The sequence below is a fragment of the Fulmarus glacialis genome, unplaced genomic scaffold, assembly GCF_000690835.1.
Source record: "Fulmarus glacialis isolate BGI_N327 unplaced genomic scaffold, ASM69083v1 scaffold25230, whole genome shotgun sequence".
NCBI classification, from domain to species: domain Eukaryota; kingdom Metazoa; phylum Chordata; class Aves; order Procellariiformes; family Procellariidae; genus Fulmarus; species Fulmarus glacialis.
The window spans coordinates 1-19,172 of record NW_009188657.1 but is presented as its reverse complement, the minus strand read 5'-3'; the positions used below and the strand labels follow the sequence as shown (position 1 = coordinate 19,172).

At 42.7% G+C, this 19,172-nt stretch overlaps 2 protein-coding genes across 2 annotated transcripts; one reads left to right on the top strand and one right to left on the bottom strand.

Moving 5' to 3' along the window:
* Nucleotides 1-1,038: 1,038 nt before the first annotated feature.
* On the top strand, nt 1,039-4,183 carry PSMA7 (proteasome (prosome, macropain) subunit, alpha type, 7; the record flags this gene model as incomplete). Its single annotated transcript, XM_009579489.1, has 5 exons — nt 1,039-1,181; nt 2,458-2,580; nt 2,963-3,082; nt 3,617-3,679; nt 3,942-4,183. Coding segments are annotated over 5 exons (542 nt in total), but the record flags the coding sequence as incomplete, so codon positions are not given.
* A 4,573-nt stretch (nt 4,184-8,756) lies between these two features.
* Nucleotides 8,757-14,912, bottom strand: LSM14B (LSM14B, SCD6 homolog B (S. cerevisiae); the record flags this gene model as incomplete). The annotated part of the gene is made up of 8 exons (XM_009579478.1): nt 8,757-8,922; nt 9,936-10,089; nt 10,269-10,430; nt 11,473-11,550; nt 11,671-11,841; nt 13,654-13,770; nt 14,239-14,374; nt 14,729-14,912. Coding segments are annotated over 8 exons (1,168 nt in total), but the record flags the coding sequence as incomplete, so codon positions are not given.
* Nucleotides 14,913-19,172: the final 4,260 nt, after the last annotated feature.

Sequence of the window (19,172 nt, the reverse complement as noted above, 5' to 3'; positions counted from 1 at the left end):
TATAAAATAGTATTATTAATACATATCACAGGAACTATAAGAGACATTTGTCAGTTACAGGGACCTTTTCCCACATGCATCAAGCCAAAAAAGCTAAATTTTGTAGTCTTGCATAAAACAAAGAAAAAATCTCCTCTGTTCTACTTCAAAAGACTCCTCCTGAATAAACAGTTCTGGATTTGAAGCATAAATATTCTAGTTCCACATTTTTCCTGTTCCAAATGCCTTAATGTCCATTGTTCAAAGCTTAAACAGGAGGCATGAAAGTTAAAAAAAAAAATCATGTAAATGGAGGGAAAATGTATTTCAGAAGGTTTCTCCTCTCTTCAAGTAGTTTAGAATCTTTGTGTCAGTGTTAGTGATTCTGTAAGGGGAGATCTGACTTAACCGGCAAAAACGATGGGGTTTAGATTTGGTGTGCAGGAGCGATAGGCTCAGCTACTTCTGCCTTGCTTCCTTGGCTAAGGGTTGTGATAACGTGCAGGTGCATTCACAAGCTTGAAGAAAAGTTCTCTAATAGAAACAAGGCTGTCAATTGAAAATGGCATTATAAGCTAAAAAGTAAAATAAGAAATACGTTTCTTTTTAATTTTTTTTTCAAAGGGTCGTACTTGTTTTTGTCAACGTCACGCTGCTCTAGCCTCATCAACTAGACAAGATTTGCTGTGCGGATAAAGCTGGCTTATAGTTAGGGGGACTGCATACGAAATAAAACCAATGTGTGTGAGAATTGAGATTGCTTTGCTAATTTGCTGTTAGATGGAATGCTGTCATCTGTCAGTAATATTCTGACTACCTGGTTCAGAATTGCGTGTGTTGTCTAACTTACAAACATGAAAGCTGTAAACTAAATCCTCTATTTATTTTGGTACATTAGCTTCTTTCTGTTGCCTTAAAAATGCTATTTATGTGCATCAAACCTGAGAAAGCGTGATCTCTTATTTGCTTTTTTCATTGCTGTTGACACTGACCGTGTGAGCTTTTTGGGGCAAGACTAGTTGTTTTATTTGTGCATACAGTATGAAGCATGAATCTGAGAATACACTGTCGTTTCAGGGCTGACGGCTGATGCCAGAATAGTTATAAATAGAGCTCGTGTGGAGTGTCAAAGCCACAGACTTACAGTGGAGGATCCTGTCACCGTGGAGTACATCACGCGTTACATTGCTAGTCTGAAACAGGTATGTTGGACCGCACAGAGATGCTTAAAATATGTCCTGATGAACAGCGCTTCAGACTAAGTATGTAAAATGTCTGTCCTGGCCTTGTTCTGCTCAGCTGGTAAAAATTAGCATGTGTTTATTGGAAATAGGGATGTAGTAATGGAAAAGGAGGATTGATTACTGTTTGTTTTTTTCCCAAAGATGAAGAAATTAATTAGTACTTGTAAGGACTGCATAACTACATTTGTGATATCATCAGGAACACTCTGCTAATCTACAGCTCTAATTCACTCTCCTAACAATGGTGCTGTGTTATTGTCAAAATGTCTTCATGGCTCCTGTTCGTTTTCCCTCCTACTAAGTCATTGCAGGGAGGGGTAAGGGGAGCAAATCAGTGCAGTACTTAATGTATCTTACATTTGATATTCATGAATTTAAAATGAATTACAGTGTCAAAATATGCCCAAGTGCATTCTTTGTATTCATTTGCCAGTGTAATAAACTGACTTTCAGCAACTAGTGGAGATTAGAAAAAGTCTGATTTACTTACGCACAGAGATGTTTTAGTATAGCGATGTTGGTAATAGTGTAATTCTTGTAATAATCACTAGCCTGCCAAAGCAGAATACCACTTTCCAAAGTTTCACTTTGCTCCTTTACAGTAATCTCACATCTGTGTCTTTCATTCTGGCACATTCCTGATTTCTCTAAAACTGTTACCAACCATGAATCTCGCACAGCGATAATGCTGCTGGTGTCCGGCCCCCTTGATCGTGGGCGCTTTTGGTGTGTGACATGGCAACGACTTGGCTAACCCAGTGTCAGCAGGAGGCTGTAACACGGGCTTTCCCGTAGCCTGCTTATCGCCACAGAGGGTGCCGTGCTTTCTGATGGAATTGTTGTAAATCATTGGTGAAAACTGACTCTGTTGAGGTGTCATCATCCTCTTTTTTGGCTTCCTAAGCATGATTGTCGAAGCAGAGCGTTACATCTGGGCTTGCGCTCTGCCTCGCAGCACCACCCAGCCAAGAGAGATTCTTCCCGATAGCTGTAATCACGCAGCAAACTTCAACGGGTGTTAGGAACAGGGGTTGAACAACAACCACCTCTTAGTTGCCTTGCTTATGGTCTTCTGTAAGACATGGAATCCTAACTTCAACAGGTAGATTGGTAAGAGAGCCTGCTAAAAATATTTCTGGTGCCTCTTCTGGTTGTAACTTCTACACTGTCTACTTTCCACTCTAAAAGTGTTTTTAGAACTGCTTCTGAAATAAGTGTCTCTTCTTTCTATCAGAGATACACGCAGAGCAACGGTCGCAGACCTTTTGGTATCTCTGCTCTTATTGTGGGATTTGACTTTGATGGAACCCCCCGGCTGTACCAGACCGATCCCTCTGGTACATACCATGCTTGGAAGGTGAGTTGATTCTGTCTCTTGTGGAGAAGTAATGAAATATTTGTGAGTTTCTGTCTCCTTTAAAGAGAAAGGAGATCTAACTGGCCAGATGGTGCTGGCTCACAGCTGTAAAAATCCTTAATGATCAAATTTACTCAGAATGGCAGCCTGCAGTTCAGCTTTACTTGGGGAATCTTGTCCTGTTTTCCAAAAACACCTGTGCCTGATGACTGTCTTTTTGTGTGACATTTGGGCAGTAACATGTTCAGTCTCCTGAAAAATACATGGTGATCACAAAATGGTTTCAGATTATGTAATGCACAACTCTTATTTCTTGCTTATTCTATAAATGAAGTCTTTTCTAAACTTCCATTCATTATCTTTTTCCCCTCAATGTTTCCAGGCTAATGCCATTGGCAGAGGAGCCAAATCTGTGCGTGAATTTCTGGAGAAAAACTATACTGATGAAGCCATTGAAACAGATGATCTAACTATTAAACTTGTCATTAAGGCTCTTCTTGAGGTGAGTCTGTTTCAAATCCCTTGTGTGACTTTTCACTGTATGTCTGGATGAACTTCCTAAATGTGAGTACATACTTTCCTGTGACATGCAGGAGGATTTTCTATAAAAGGATCTGCAAAAACTGTTCGTCGTAGGCCATACATGTGGGATTAAATTCAAAGTTCAGAATATTTCAGGTAAAAGTTTCTGTAGCTCATGCAGAAGAATTTACTAGCAGTTCTCCAGGGAGGAAAACTGGAGCATTAAAACAAACGCACCAAAGATGTGCAGAATGTTTTGCTTTTTTATTGAAGTTTAAGATACAGAAAATATCAAAAGTCAGATGGTGGAAATGAGGTGTTTTTCACCAGCCAGTGAGTGCACTGATACCAGAAGGAAGACCCGTATTTTTGGAGAGTTACACTGCTACTGGAGTCGAGAACTTACAGCTAATGAGCGAAAGACTCCCCATCCATATCTGTTCTCCTTCTAAGAAGACCTGAAAGGGTGTCGTTAGAATTAATTAATGGATATCTACATCTAACTCTTGTTAAGGTTGTGCAGTCTGGTGGGAAGAACATAGAGCTGGCGGTTATGAGGCGAGAACAGCCGCTGAAGGTAAGGTCTTTGTTTTGCTTTTCTCCCTTTGTAGCCTTTCTCTGATACTGTCCTTGTTGATCTGCATTAACTTCCAACCCTTAATCTCACATTCTGCACTAGCAAATCCTTCTGTTTATTATTAGTGGCCAAGGAATGTTGTTGTGTCTGCAGAAGGTACCTGTGTCTGTATAAACACCAGTTAACTTTTCTTTCCTTGAGCTTAAATAAAAGCCTCTAAGTTGTATTAGTATCTTGAGGGTCACCTGTGCTTCTGTTTTAGATCCTAAATCCTGAAGAAATTGAGAAGTATGTGGCTGAAATTGAAAAAGAAAAGGAAGAAAATGAAAAGAAAAAACAGAAGAAAACATCATGATGAATGAAATTCAACTGCTTAGCTGCTTCTTTTTAATTCAAGTGATGGGTTATTCTGTATAGACAACATGTAGGCATTCCACTTACTCATACTGTGCCCCTCTTGAGACCTACAATAAACCTACTGATTTTTTTTTTAAGCTGTTATTTTAAAAAAATCTGTCTGTTCCTTGGATTTTAATTACCTAGGATTATTTGGTTGGCTACAAAACAGCAGTGGTGACCCATTAAAGGACAAAGGCTTTGCTTGCAATTTTCTCCTCGGGCACTTCAGTTTGTTTAATGATTCTTTTCCACCCTGTCTCAGGTGTTAGCTTCTTTTTTTTTTTTTTTTTTTTTAGTAGCTGTCTCAAGTGACCTCAACAGACCATAACTAATATGGAATTACGCTTTTTCTTCCCTAACTCACATCTTCAAATGTAAGTGGCTAGGGTCTGGACAGTGGAGAGATGTTGGGGGGTCGTGTTTTGGGAGGTAAGCGTGAGGGCTGACACCACAGGCGTGTCGTCACAGCAGAGGTGTGTGGCTTGGTGCTTACATGGGCCTTGTGTGATTCATCTAGTGCAGAGTAAAGTGTTGCTGTTGTGATTGCCCAGCAGGGATTTATAGACCAGTTGCTTCCCAATACTAAAAATAATTACAAAGAATGTTACATACAGCATAGTTAAACCATAAAGCTCTAGTCCAGACTGTCTCTTAAACTGCTTCCTCTGTACATCTTGCCCGCAGGAGTTAGGTTTAGCTCAGCTTCTGGTCGAGCCTGTTTGTTCCCAGTTGCAGTGATGGCGGGAGCTGGTTCTCTCTTCCCTTCAGCAGAGGGAGGTTGTTTGGACGCTGTAAGGGATGTAGAGAACTGCCTCTGCGCTGTGGTGCACCAAAGTCACGTTGCTCTTGAGAGGCAGGATCTGCTCTGTGCCATCTACTCGCTGCAGACATTAACATGTATAATGTAATAAACTTAGAAATACATAAATTTGAAGGTGTCAGGTGACAACTGTATAAAACTAGCCCAAAGGGGGTGTGACTGGGAATAGGGGATTTTATTTCAGATAGGAATTTGCATTGTGGCATCTCCACTGGTCATTGGAAAGCTCTTTCCAGCTGATTCACCTGCTGTCACCACCTCCACTCTGTAAGGAGGCTGACCAGGACGGTTCTCTGGTGACCACAGCCGGTACGCTAAGGCCCTTTGTGGCACGGAGAGGGCAGAAGCGGGTGGGGGTGGGAGCTGGACGTCCTGCTCTGGCCAAGGTGAGGCTCTTCTTGCTGGCCTGGAGCAGGCCACGGGCCTGGGGTGGGTACGGAAGGGAACGGGGCTCCTGTCCCTCATGCTGCACAGGGGCCAAGAGGATTGACACCAGCCCCATCCTCTCTCCATATTAAAAGTAGGGTTTTTTTTTCTTTTGTTTATCTTTCCATACAACCCTTAAGTACAGCACAATAAAAGGCTTTGTCCATCCTGCCTGTATTCCAAAGGGCATCTCTGCTTCCAGGGAAGGGGAAAGTTGGTCACTTCACCAGTTGTGCTCAGTGCTGTCTTTTCCCATTTCAGAGAAGCCTCAGGCCTTTCCCACACCTGAGCTCTTACCCACAAGACTCCGTACCTGCTTGCAGTAGCAACAGGTGCAACTTTATTATAAAAGTTTCCCTATTTATATCCACCAAGGGGGTAGAACTGGAGCAGCTCTCTATTGACAACCAACACGTGGTTTTACAGGTATAAAGCAGGACTCGTCTGGCACAGCAAGGGCTGGAAGGGTCCCAGCACCCTGCAAGAGGCAGCTCAGCTACACAAGCCCCTGCCCCAGGACACCTCTCACCCCCGAGGGTCCCTGGGAAAGGCTGCTCAGACAGTGGTGGGACTGCTCCAGGCAGCAGCAACTCACACACTCCCCAGCCTCTCGCACCACGACTAAGCTGTTTACAGCTAAATGCTGCGAAGTGTGGGCAGAGTACCACACAGGAATCAAGGACAGGAAAGCTGCAGTGCTGCTTCTGCTCAGGAAAGCGTTAGACCACATCAGCTAGAGAAAGCAAGTTGCTGGAATACCGTGTTGTTTCATTTATCAGTCCTTGGACTGGAATGTTGAAGTTACAAAAGCTGCGTTTGGTTCCCTGCACAAGTTACCACCATCCTTCCCTCCGCCTGGAAGCCGACAGGGCTGCAGCAGAGCCCTGGGGCAGCCGTTTGCCCCAGACCCAAGGGGAATGAGTGTTCCTGTGGAGAAGGGCTCGCAGTGAACTAGCCCAGGGGCTGAGCCACAGCCACTAGTCCCCTCACACTGCTCCCGTACACCAGCACAAGCCAGGTACAGTGCTCAACTCGGAGAGGCTGGGACACCTCCACAGTACAGTAACACCCGCAGCGTCAGTAACAGTGATTGCATCTTACATATTAGATCTGAGGCTTCACCGTAGAAACAAGGGGAATTACAGCCTTAAAAATAAATAAAAAAGCATTATTACACAGAAGTTAATGATGATTTCTCATTTTGCCACAGCCACCTCAGACAAGTCAGTTGACTCTGGCAGTGCAATTCCATCTTGCACTTAATGTCACACTGGCTGTTTTGCCAGCAGAGAAATTAGAGGCTTGCAGCAGCTTCCAAGTAAGCCGTTTCAGCACACACCCTGTTTCGCTGGTATGAGCCCAGATACTGGTGGCATTTGTGGCTAGTGAACCAGCAGCACTGCCACCCAAACCAAGCTGTAGCTAGCCCCGCCAGCCCGGGGACTTGGGCTCTGCCAGGCTGTCAGACAGAGGGGTGCTCGCTCTGGCTGGTCTGGGCAACAATAACAGGCATTAGGCCGATTCCTCAACAAGGGAGCCGAACGCAGGGACAGAGGGAACAGTAACAAGGGGGTCAGTGCCCAGATTAGGGTTTTTAAGCCCTTTTCAAATACTGTGCAATGCTTTGCAGGCCCGCCAGAACTCTGCAGCGCAGTTTTCTCCGAGTTAGATTTGAGCCCTGCCAGGACAGGCACCTGACACGCTGTATGGACTGATGTTACTGAGTTACGTACAGAACAAAGTGGGAGGGAAGCATTAAACATTTACATGTTTATTATAATTACAATTTACATTACTCCAAAGAGCAGCCCCACTGCTATGTTCTAATTCTTAGCAATAAAGTCCTACAAAAATAAATCCAAGCTTTTACAGTAACCTAGGTCAATGCATAACTAAAAAATTCTAGCTATGTAAGGGGTTCAGTCATCAAGGTGCTTTTTCAACAAAATTCCCTACCAACCAAAAAAGGGACACATGCCTATAGCAATTTAACCCACTTATTCATGCAAACAAACATAACCCCCCCCTCCCAGCCCCTCCCCACATACAGATTTTTAAAAACAAAAGAAAAAAACTAAACTATTTACAGTATGGGGGGTATAGAGGAAACAAATTAAACATGCCCATCTGTTAAGCTTCATTATATGGACTCCCATCCCTAGTTTAATGAAAACATTCCATAGTGTTCCACCACAGTCTACTAGCGTACAGAGAACTGTTTGCGTTTGGTACTACCTACGAGCGAGGTACAAACTGAGGCAAGAAGTCAGAGCTTCGGATGTCCTTCCCAGACAGTTGACCACTGCCAAAACCTCTTTATTCTGAGCGTGCGAGCAGAGACACTTGCCGCTCCTGTCCCACCGAGGGCACAGCACGCTGTCCCCCACGCTGCCCTGACCCAGTGAAGAGCTCCAAGCCCCCGAGGAACACCCAGCACCCTTCAGCTCCAGGGAGAGCCAAGGTTCTGTGTAAACCTGCAGTGCCTCCACACGAGTACCAGCCGACAAACAGTTGTACAGTCATTTACACTACTACATGATCAACAATCCAGTATTCCCAAGTGACAATATACATAACTCCTCAGCACCAGGAATCCATTCTTCCAGATACCAAGTGCAACTTCACACCTGCTGCCGAGAACAGTGAGACCAGCAGCACCAAAGAATCCATTTGGTTACTCAGAACAAACAAATTATAGCTGGTTTATTTCAAGTGAGCTTTGGTTCCATGTTAAAATAGCGTGATTTATCTTCTTCAGGGTTCAGAAAAGGAGTCTGACTTTAAGCTTAGACTACAGCAGCCTTTGAGAGACCCAGAAAGAAGAACTATGTAAGTTAGTCTGCACTTAAAAAAAAAAAACACAAACAAAAAAGACACCCTGAAGAAGGTACCCCTGAACACATTCCCTCTTCCAAAGAATAATCCAGCTGACAGTTGCTGGTCCAAAATAAGTCCAGAATATAAGCAGTAGTACATGAAGTTCTGTCGCTTGAGCTGAGACAGTAAACAATATGAACCATTTTCCCACATTAGTGCAGCAGTTGGTTGTTTTCTTTCTATATACAGTTTCAACCTCTCAGGAGAGATGTTAGAACCTATTCAGAAAAAAAAGGTAGAATTAGAAAAAGAAAAGCAAAGTTCACACCCATGTATCAACTGAAATGCTTAGCTAGAGCCTCAGCTCAAACAAGCAGCTCTTGCTTTCTCAGACAGAAGGGTAGCCCAAGAAATCAACAGAACAATCAACATGTTAAAAACCACTCATATTTCCTTCTACCACTTCAAAGGATAGATCAGATACAATAAGGAACAATTCTTGATATATCCATGCGACTGGAGAGCAAGAGAGGTTGCACAGACAGATCAGGCGAGGAGTAAGAGACAAACTTGGCTCAAGAGTATTTATTCTTGCTAAAAAACTTGCCTTTGAAGTTACACTCTGCCAGTACCAGCTCTGTGAGTGGTTTGGTTTCGCCTCGCTGCTCCGCTACCCCTTCCACCTCGAAATCCACCACGAAAGCTGCGGCCACGAAGGAACCGTCCAGACACTCCAAATGTCTCTGTATTGAGCTTCCTTTCTTCAGCCCACGTGGTACGTCTAGAACTGAACAAGACTGCATTCAGATGCAATATAAACGTTAAATAGCCACCAACTCATTTGGCTAGGAAGCTTCAAGCATCCTATTTTGTTGAACTAAACTGCAACAAGAACAAGCTGCAGCGTACACATGCTCACTAACTCAATTCCTCTGCTAAGCACGGATTTGAAAGTGACAGCTGTTGGCTCTTGTAAGCTACTTTCATACTGGAAAACTAAAGATGGGCCTAGAAGAGGGTTGAACATGGTCTCACTAGCATTTCAAACCCTGTCTTGTTTTCTTGAAAAATACAAACTCTTGACTCCATTGAAGCCTCTCCAGAAAGCTGGGAAGCCCTGTCACATAGGTAGCTCCACAGCACCAGTGTGTTTCTTCCTTAGCAGAGCCTGCCTAGCCCTGAAGACCGTACAGCAAGCACCTGGAAGGCGGCTTTGCTAAAGGGAAGCAGAAACATTACCAAGGGAATTTCACATACTGACACACGAAGGGATGTCTGACTTCACCAGGCAGTTGATAACATCAGTGTCAGCAGCAAAAGATGAAGCTTTCTTTTAATATTCCCAACACTTAATTTAATGCATTTCCACAGACAGACCTGACCTCCTCTCTGCCCAAACTCCAGGCTTAGCTTGCTCCTGTCTGCAAGTTGCACCATCTTCAGCACAGCATGACCCTGATGCCTCCTCCCACAAATGAGATAAGAAATTTGTTTAAAATCAATGGGTTCAAAGTCAGTACTGGGAAACAGAACTGGAAATTCCTGTATCATAGTTTAGGCAAGTGTATCAGTATCAGCTGAAAGCCTTGCTTTTTGTTTGATCCCACTGCATGAAGCTTGGTTAATATTACTCGTGAGCCATCAAGTGTATGGCAATACTCCCTTCTAAAGGCTGTTTTGCTGACTTTCTTGCATTTCAAGATTTTTAAAGAATTAAACCTTGTGACATAGATTATGTCTAGAATTCTATGCCTAAAATTGCATTAAAAAAGCAAGCTTTTGGAAAATACTCACCTAGATTTCAGTTCTGAGGAAATGTTGTCAAAGAAAGACTTGGATTTATCATAATAGCAGTTGGGTCCCAGAAGGTCCTCCTCCGCATTACCGTCATTGTTTTGAGTTGCCACTCCAGGGTCCCCTTTTTCTTCCCCCGTCTCTGCTTTGTCATCTGAAGATAATAAAATGTATTACACTTCCTTGATGCATACTGAAGAGCCATCTGTTCTCTTGGTCCCTCAAACAAGATTTGAGATGCTGCCACATGTAATCATGCAGTTTCTCAGAACGAGTTTGTCTATGCAGTGTTTACTACTAGCTCAGCAATTCATATTTAATGAAGTCACGAACCTTTAAAGTTTAGTTTCTTCTTGAATTCTTTATCAAGTTCCTCTCTGTTGAACTGTGCATTTGCACTTTCAAAGTCAAAGTCACCTTCAAACTTTATTGTATTTTCCTTCACAGTAGTTGGTCTGTTTTGTCCTCTAGAACGGTTTCTGGTTCTCCTGTTTCCTGAAAGCAGGAGAGTTTAAACACTTGGTAACGTGCAGGGAGGTTAAATGACTTGCTCAAGACCAGAAGAAACCAGGATGAGCACTCAGGAGTTTCTGGCTTCTAGTCCTGTGGTTAGGCCACACCTCTTTGAAAGTAATTTCTGAACTTGGCTGTAGAAGACATATTACAGCAATACTTTAACTTTCTGAAAAGCATCCCCAGATGTCAGTCTTACCGTTAGGACAGAGTATACCCAACTTTCCTTCCAGTGTGAGGAGAGGAAATCAGAACAAGTACTATACTGAGAAAAGCTGAGGGAAGCAGGGAAAACGATCTTTTCTGTCTGCTATGGTACAGAAAGAAGACAAGCATGGTACAAACAGTCCACAAACCTGTTGTGATGGCGAAGAGGAACAGGTCACTGGTTTCAGAAAATCCACCCAAGACTCATCCCACATAAGGAGCCTGTACTTTGTATAGCTTCTGGTTTCCAGCTGAGAAGCTATCAACTCCTTTTTGGAAAGGCTGTAACCCCTTCTACAGTGCTGCCCTGAGGCAAATTAAATTAAAGACCTGAGTGCCTGAAGTTTTGTTTCCTGCCTTTTCTCATTTTGCTTGGGCAGAAATACCTGTTTGAATTTAATTTCACTTTCTTTTGACTTGTGCTTAAACTGCAGTCATGAAATAAGAACTCTGCTCTATGGAAGCAAGGGGTCCATAGTTCCCCTCTGGAGGAGAGCTCTGGAAATTCTTAAACTGGCTGCCCTTCCCAGTAAAAATACTTCAGGTTTCAGAAAAATCTAGTTGCTGCTGCCAACTCACAGCATCAATTTGTATAACATTCCTTCAAGTTTTCTAGAAAAGACACTAGAATTCTGTCCCTGGAATGTTCTGAACTTCTGTGACTCCAGAACCTACTTTGTTAGGGAAGTATCTCTAGATGTCCAAAGCCTTATCAAGCTTTATTTTGCTCTCAGTCTCTGTCCAATAATCCTTCACTGAAATTAACAATATTTGCCTTTATAGGTTAATGCGACTGTTTACTGTCAGGTTAACCTACCCGATCTCCTCCTTTGAGGTCTTCTGTTTTCGTCATTCACCTGTCCTTGGGTTTGCACAGGTGCTGCCTGAACTGTATCTACTGAACAAGAAGGATAAACTTAATAAAGGAGCACAAGAACAGAACTGAAACAGTCTTGCTATGCACCTTTGAAGGATGCTTCAAAAAGCATTTTCAAGATAAGGGGTGCATACATACCATTTGTCTTACTGTTGCCCTGTGGAACCTGCCGTCCATTGCGCTGAACCCCTGGAGTTACTTTCACTGGGGGTGACTTTAGTGAATTCATGTTGTCAACTGGGCCAGTCTGAACAGCCTGCTCTACCATGGGGCTTTTGCGGACCGGGTGAACAGAAGGAAAGCCAGCACCTGGAAAAAATCCCAATGATTAAGTGCCTCTCAGAAAATGTGCCAACGCTATTCAAACCCTACCCACTTCTATAGAGAAACCGTTTTGTCAAGAATTACTCAAAGCCTTGAGTGTTTATCATTACATGCTATGTTTAAGTGGCATATACACTAGGTAAGGCACTACTGCCACACAAGTCATGGCTCTCAAATCCAGAGCCTTAAAAATCAGGAAATCTACCCATTTATTTCTTAAACCAAGTTAGACACATATTAGATAAGCAAGCCAGGTCAGTCTCTTAGACAGTTTATATAAAAATCTAATTTCTAGGTGTATCCTTGGTTATGCAGGACTTTACTTAACACGATACTTTAAATCTGAAGCAAAAATCCACCATTTTGAAACTGCTCAAGAAAGCTTCCCCACTTTGTCAAAAAAGTTTTGCAGCAAAAGCTTAACCACCTCAACTATATCCCATTTCGTAAGCCGCTTTTAGAAGTCCTTCAACTTCATTGCTTATTGTTAGCTTTCAGACAAAGAAAACCTGAAACCAGACCAGGATCTCAAAGTTACCCTTTTAAATTCCTTCTTGGTCAAGGCCAAAGTGTTACCAAGACTTCTGTTGCTCTTCCATCCAGGCTTATTTATTCACACTACAAAACATGTAAATACTTTTCATGGTTTGGTATACCTTACACCAATTATATTAAAAAGTGACAGTCTTCAGTACTCAGAAGAAACACTGCATTCTAGATTTAATTAGAAGTTTTGGAGTACTACAGGTTTATGTAGTTATGCGTAAGAACTGCTTGGAAGCGAACTTTAACTAAATATACTTTAAGAGCAAGAAAAGTGAAAAGCTGAAGAGTACACACAAACCAAGCCACTGACACTTCTGGGTCACCCAAGTCCACATGAGATATACCCAGTAGGTAACATCATGCAGGTTCCCAGTTAATGTACACCTGGAAAACTTGCAAGGAAGACAGACATATCCTAAGGATTATTCAGTAGGACAAAGCTGCTGTGCAAGTTTAACATGAGAAAGTTTCAAAGTTTAGCCAGAATATTGAGAAAGTATGTACAGATAGATGGCCAAAACCAGAGAGTAAGTAAAAACAGTTTCATGCCAACACAAGCATACATGCTTAAGTTAAAAACAGATGAAACTAATTACCATGTTTAAATGCAGGCTGCACCTGGTCTCTCTGCTCTGAGGATGGTCAGTCTAGTATCTCTACTCAACCTCCTTTAAAAGTTTTTACACATAGAAGCAAGCACCCAGAACTACGTTATCTCAGCTTACCACAACTTGGAAATTGCTTACTGTTAGTCATGCTTTACTAATTGGGAGTCTTGACAAGGTACTATGCCCCATCATGCATGAAATCTATCCTGATATTTCCTCAATTACAGCAATACTCCGGATTTTTCTATTAACCTATGTCTCTAACAGCAAGGCCACCCACAATTTAAGCAGTGTGCTTGTCTTTCCAGGAAAGACTAATTAATTCCTCACCCAGTCTCTAAGGTGACACATGTTCCTGGATAGGATGCAGCACATCAACACCCCTAAACCTCAGCCCTCTCCTGATACTTACACAAGAGGATCTGCTGTCCTGTACTTTTTCTTTCTCCTGTCTCTCTAACTGATACTTCTAGGACAGGAGGAATACTTCATCTAATGAAAAGCAAAAATAGCTGAGAACAAACTAGTTCTACTAGCATTACCCATATAAGTACTATCATTCTAGGAGGAGTTAACAAGAACAGAGTGTTTGCAAGTGCCATGCAGTTCTTCCAAATATTTGGAGTCCTCAAACTGCTGTTACCCTTGGAAGAGAGCTGATGGGGCTCTGAAGACATGTCAGGCTCTGAAACAGGTTGTGGAGACGGAGAAGAACTAGGGCTGGAAGCAGCTGCTGATGCTGGAGGGCTTACCAATTTCTCTAAAGAGATAGAGGGAAGAAGAGAAAGCAAAGATATATGGATAAGATACAGGGTAGTGAAACATCTGAAGGACTTGGAAAGAGATACAAGAATCTCTAGAACAGCATTAGAGCAGCTTATTTCAGTCCTCTCTCGGAATACAAGTTCTTTTTACGTGTGATGTATATGTAGGGTATGTTAGGTTAGAAATGAACTGGCCTCAACTGTTAGGTATTCACATTACTTTTAGAAAGAAACTTCAGTTATTTAGTTTGTTTCTTTCTTTCATGTGTGTCTGTGTGTGTGTGTAAGTGAAACGCACGCCTCCTTGCAGTAAAATCATTGCACAAAGTTGTTAACTACTTATTCACTGCTTGTTGCAGCCTGACACTTGGCAAGGAATTTGGTAGTAGTTACTGTTACTTGGTTTCACAGTAGCTGCATACAAGGACTGTACCTTTACTCTAGCAAGTAAAGTTTTTACTTACCTAAACCTAACGAAGCTGCATACTGCTGGCTAAGTAAAGAGCTGGCAGCAAGCTGGCTGTAAGGTGGCATACCTCTAAACGGGCTGTAAGGCACATGTGGCTGAAAGGATGATGTAGAGGCAGAGCCCAGTGAAGACTGTAACAAGACAAAGTACATTTCCATTTACAGTGTCCAGAAGTCAACTTGCTTCGGCAGTGATTCTCTACTTCACGTACAGCATTACTAAAGCTTAATTAAATACTGAGAAGGGTTAGTTTACCTCTTTATGATTTTCCTGCATTCTCAGCTAAGTAAACTAGCTTTGGCTTTTGTTGACTGAAGTCTTTAATGCTGCTGGTATTTTAAACATTACAACAAAATTCAGGATGCTTCAATTTGAAGATTCCTGGAGACACTTACTGGCCTTCATTTTTATGTTTACACCAAAATCAAGTCTTTCATCACCAATGTTTTATCATAGCTTTCTATCAACACTTCAGGCTAACTTACCTGAACAATGGCAGGATCTTGTGGCAGAGTATGTTGAGCTTTTGGAGGTTCACAGACAGTGATGTCTTTGATGTCACTCCCTCGAAAAATAATGTATTCATAGATTTCTTCTCTTGGAGGAGCAGGTCTGTCTGTGGGCCGGTCTTCAGTACCAAAGGATCGCACTTTAGCATTAGAAAGATTACTATTAGTCCAGTATTACCATTGCAGCATTGTGTAAGTTAAGATTTATGCAATTAAAAAGTACTCTTGTAATCCTTGCCAAAAACTAACAAAACCAGTTACCTCCAGAACCCTGAATCTCCTTATCACACACATCTGTTCCCTCAAATGCCAACTTTTTCAGCAGCCTGTATAAACAGTTTTGTTTACATCAAGCTGTGAAGGTAAAGACCGTAGACCAGCTGGAGTGAAGAATCCTACTCCAAAACCAAGGACTTCCCCACAGTGCTATACTGCCATACTCCCCTTCCCGCCCCAGCCCCTGTCCTATGTAAGCATTCAGCTTGAGACAACTGCCACTGCAACAGACCACAGGAGAGGCCCCTGAAGCAGCAGGGGAAAAATCTTAGACGCCTTTAGAGCTCAAAGTTGCACCTTTGGTTTCATATATTTATTATACAGGTAGAGGTAAAGTTTTATCAATGACAAGAGCTTCCTATTAAAATTCTCTCTCTACTGGTTTTATGATTAATATCCACTGACCACAAAGAAAGCTTTTAGCGATAAATCCAAAACCTCAGTGCATACTGAGGCTTTACTGAGTCCCAGTTATCAGAACACTTGAGCAGGTACTAACCAGTGATGTTACACATTAGAGTGGAAAAAAAGCTGCAATTGACTGTGTGGCAGCTACCAGGTAGAACATAAATTAATTTAAGCCATTAAAGAGGAAGAGGTCAGACTCGGACTTACTGGATTGATAGTGCAGGAAAACAGGTAGCACAGTTACATCAGACACTGACATACGAAAGCTTGAAATTTTGGCCACAAGTTACAGAAGCTCATCAAGTTTACTAGTCTAGTTGTTTTCTGTCTTCGTGAGACTTTGCCAGTTCAGATAAGCACCAGCACATACTGGTTTGATATATGCTTTCTGCCAATAGAAGAATTCTGTATTGCAGTTTTATCAATCGCTTCTAGCAGGTCACCAGAAAAGTACTCAACCTCTCTGCCAGGACATGCCACGATTCCTGCAGTACCTTTACAAATTACATCCTTAACAGAGCTTTCACAAGCACCTGCCATGTCACAGTCTGTGGTCATGTGCCAGCCAGCTGCTATTCCCACTGCACAGCTGGAAAGATATAAGCAGAGACAGGCCTGTCACATGGATGATAGGGGACGGCGGGCACCACAGCTTCCCTAGAAAAAAGGCAGCAAAAAAGTGGGTCCACTCAACCCCAGTGTTGAGCATCCCTGGTATACTATACTGTTAATAATTTACTAAGAGAGTTGACGGTTGTAGACAGGGCTACTCATCAAGAGTCCTGTTCTCGGAGATGAAAAGCTGCATCCAGGTGGTTCCCCCCATCAGGCAGCAGTTAGTGCTGCAAGCGGTCTTTACCTCTGTTCAACATGTATGTCAGCTCACAAGGAGCAGGAAGCTCTGGGTACAGCAGGTCAATGCCAAACTTTGTCCTATCACGCTCATGCTGTTTAGCACCTCAGCTTACACCAGACTGGAAGGGAATCTTAACTGGTGCAAGGACAAGCTGTCAGTCACTTCCTTTGAATGACTGTCTTCCATTAGTTCCTAGCGTATATAACCTCTCCAAGTTATTTTAGATCTCCAGCTGCTGTTTGATCATATTACAACTGTAACCTAGTCAACTAGAAGCAGATTATAAACTGAATGCAATGCTTGTAGCCTTTTAGACGTGAACCGTACCACTGATATCCCTGCTCAAGATTAGATTATTACAGCACACAGCTCATGGCAAGACATACTAAAGCTATCCAGGGACTATTGCAGAATCCCACGGCTGGCTTGGAAAGCACCACGTCTTCTCTGAGCACCAGGATCAGCCTGTCAGCTTCCACCTGGAAAAACACATGACCTGCAAAGCCCAAGGCTGTCCAGGCAGCCTCTCAGTTGGCTGGTCCCAAGGTTTCTAACTAAAAAGGTGGAAAACTATGTCCTTGTTGTAGACAAAACAGCAGTGAGGGCATTTGAAAGGGGTCTAGGAGTTGAGCATGCCCACCCATGCATTTGAAGTGTTTAATGGTTTCTGGCACATCACAAAGTACAGCTTTAACTTTCTGCAGAGGTCTGAAGGGCTCTCTCCCATGAAGAGTTACAGTGCCTATTGTTTACAGATGAACAGGAAATCAATCCCACACCACGCTGCAGCTAGTGTTTTACAATACAGTTTGTATTCATGTGTAGGGCTCCGTTGAGCTAGACCTCTGAAGGGTCAGGAAGCATAACAAGAGTGACTGGATGTCTGGAAAGCTGAGCTTACACGGATATTTCTTGCTCAAAACCTCTAGTTTCTTCAGACTTCTACAGAGGGGGGTGTAAGCTTCTGATGTTCACTGCCGACAGGACAGTAATGGGCTTAAGCTTCCTCTGTTTGCAATTTAAGTTTAGCATCTAACAAGACAGACAACTTTCTTGCAGTGCTTAATTAAGCACATGGAATCTCCTTATTCAGTGTTTAAGATATTGTGCATGTGTTGAGATTTAACAGGAACCAAATATAAATCAATTGAGGTTAGCTCTACTTTGAATAAGAGGCTGAACCAGATTCCTTCCTGAGGTCTCTTTCAACCTTAATTTTTCTTTATATCACTTGGATGATAAAAGTCACGAGAATAGCACTTATATTACATACTGAAGTTGTCTGAGCCTTAAACAGTGGCATCAAGGGCTTAATAATAATTTACTAGTTATCTGGACAACTTCAACTGCATGTCAGTAATTCATGGTTCTTCTAACCCTTCAGAGATCAAGTGTTTTAAACTGCTGTCCCCCCCCTAAGCACAGGGTTGATATTGCTGTCACCGACTTCAACATTGTTGCTATGTTCATAATTCTGACACTAATTTTGATAGAAAGTCTCTAAATTTGAAAAACCCTCTGAGCTAAAATGAAAAGCAGGGTTTGTACTGTAAAGTTTATAGAGCAGCACTTTAAGTGGGGAAAAATGTATTCTCCATCTATTGTAACAACTACTTTTTAGGCATTCCAGTTCATCAAAACTGAACACTAAGAGACCAATAAATACAAGAACTGCCAGAAATCTTATACAGAGCATGTACTTTCTCACACCATAAAGCACCTTAATCACATATGCCTTTGAAACACACCACTTAAGCTCTGAAGTAGAAAGTGCTATGTGGAAACCAGAACTATGTGAGAAACCATTTCTACTTGCTGCTGGGTAAAAGTGAAGACTTTCCTGCACATACAGTAAAGGAATTGCATCCTTCCTGCAACCTCTCAATTACTTTGAGTAAAACACTAACATAAATAGCTTCATTTGTACATTTAAACAAACAGCTATATCCCTAGAAAAAAGTGAATTTGTGAAAACTCACATTTTTAACTTCAGAATACACACTAATAGGTGTCAAATACTCATGTCTAGCATCACATAAACATCATTACACTGAATAAATACCGTGGCACAGGGCTGCCTTGAGGATAGTTGAGAATCAGGCAAGTCAGTGTCGTGTGCCAGCAGATAGTCTTTCAAAACAAAAGATGTTTGGTTTGTGGACAATCCTGGTGGGTTGCTGAAGGCAATGAAGGTGTGAACTTCCCAGAACAGGAAAGGACAAAAAAAAAACTCAGGGAAAGAAAAAGCTGATGCACAGTAGCTAGAGTAGCCAAACTGGACATTAAAAGCAGTACAGAAATAAGATCTTGTTTGAGAGACTAAACAAGACAGGACAGGTTTTTCTGAGAGTAAATACGGGAGTTCCCAGCACAGGTGACAACTGAATCTAAATGACACCATTTAAGTAGAAAATAAAAATCACTATTTCTACAGGGAAACAAGATGCAAAGCCTGCAAGGTAGAAGAGCCAGACCCACGTGCGGGGGTACCCGCAGGATACCCCACAGCGCTCTGTACGTGTGCTCACACCCTCTTCACCTGAGCAGAGTCCAGTTATTGATCACGAAAGGAACAAAGACACATCAGCAGCAACTCTCCTTTCCCCAGCACTGGCCTGGGGCCCTGCTCAAGGCAAGCACCGAGATACTGCCGGGCATCTACGTACAGACAGGAGAGGGGAACCACACCATGAACAGCGATGCAGACCATCACCCTTCTGGCCCTCACAACAGTAAGAGGAGCCAGCATTGCTGGCAGCTCCCCTTCCTCTTCAGGGGACTGGTAACTTCCCGTGAAAACCAAGGGTTCCTCAGCATCCCGTGCCCTGCCCGCCCCAAGCGCCCCTCCGGGGAGACACAGCAAGCCCCCGCCACGGCCCC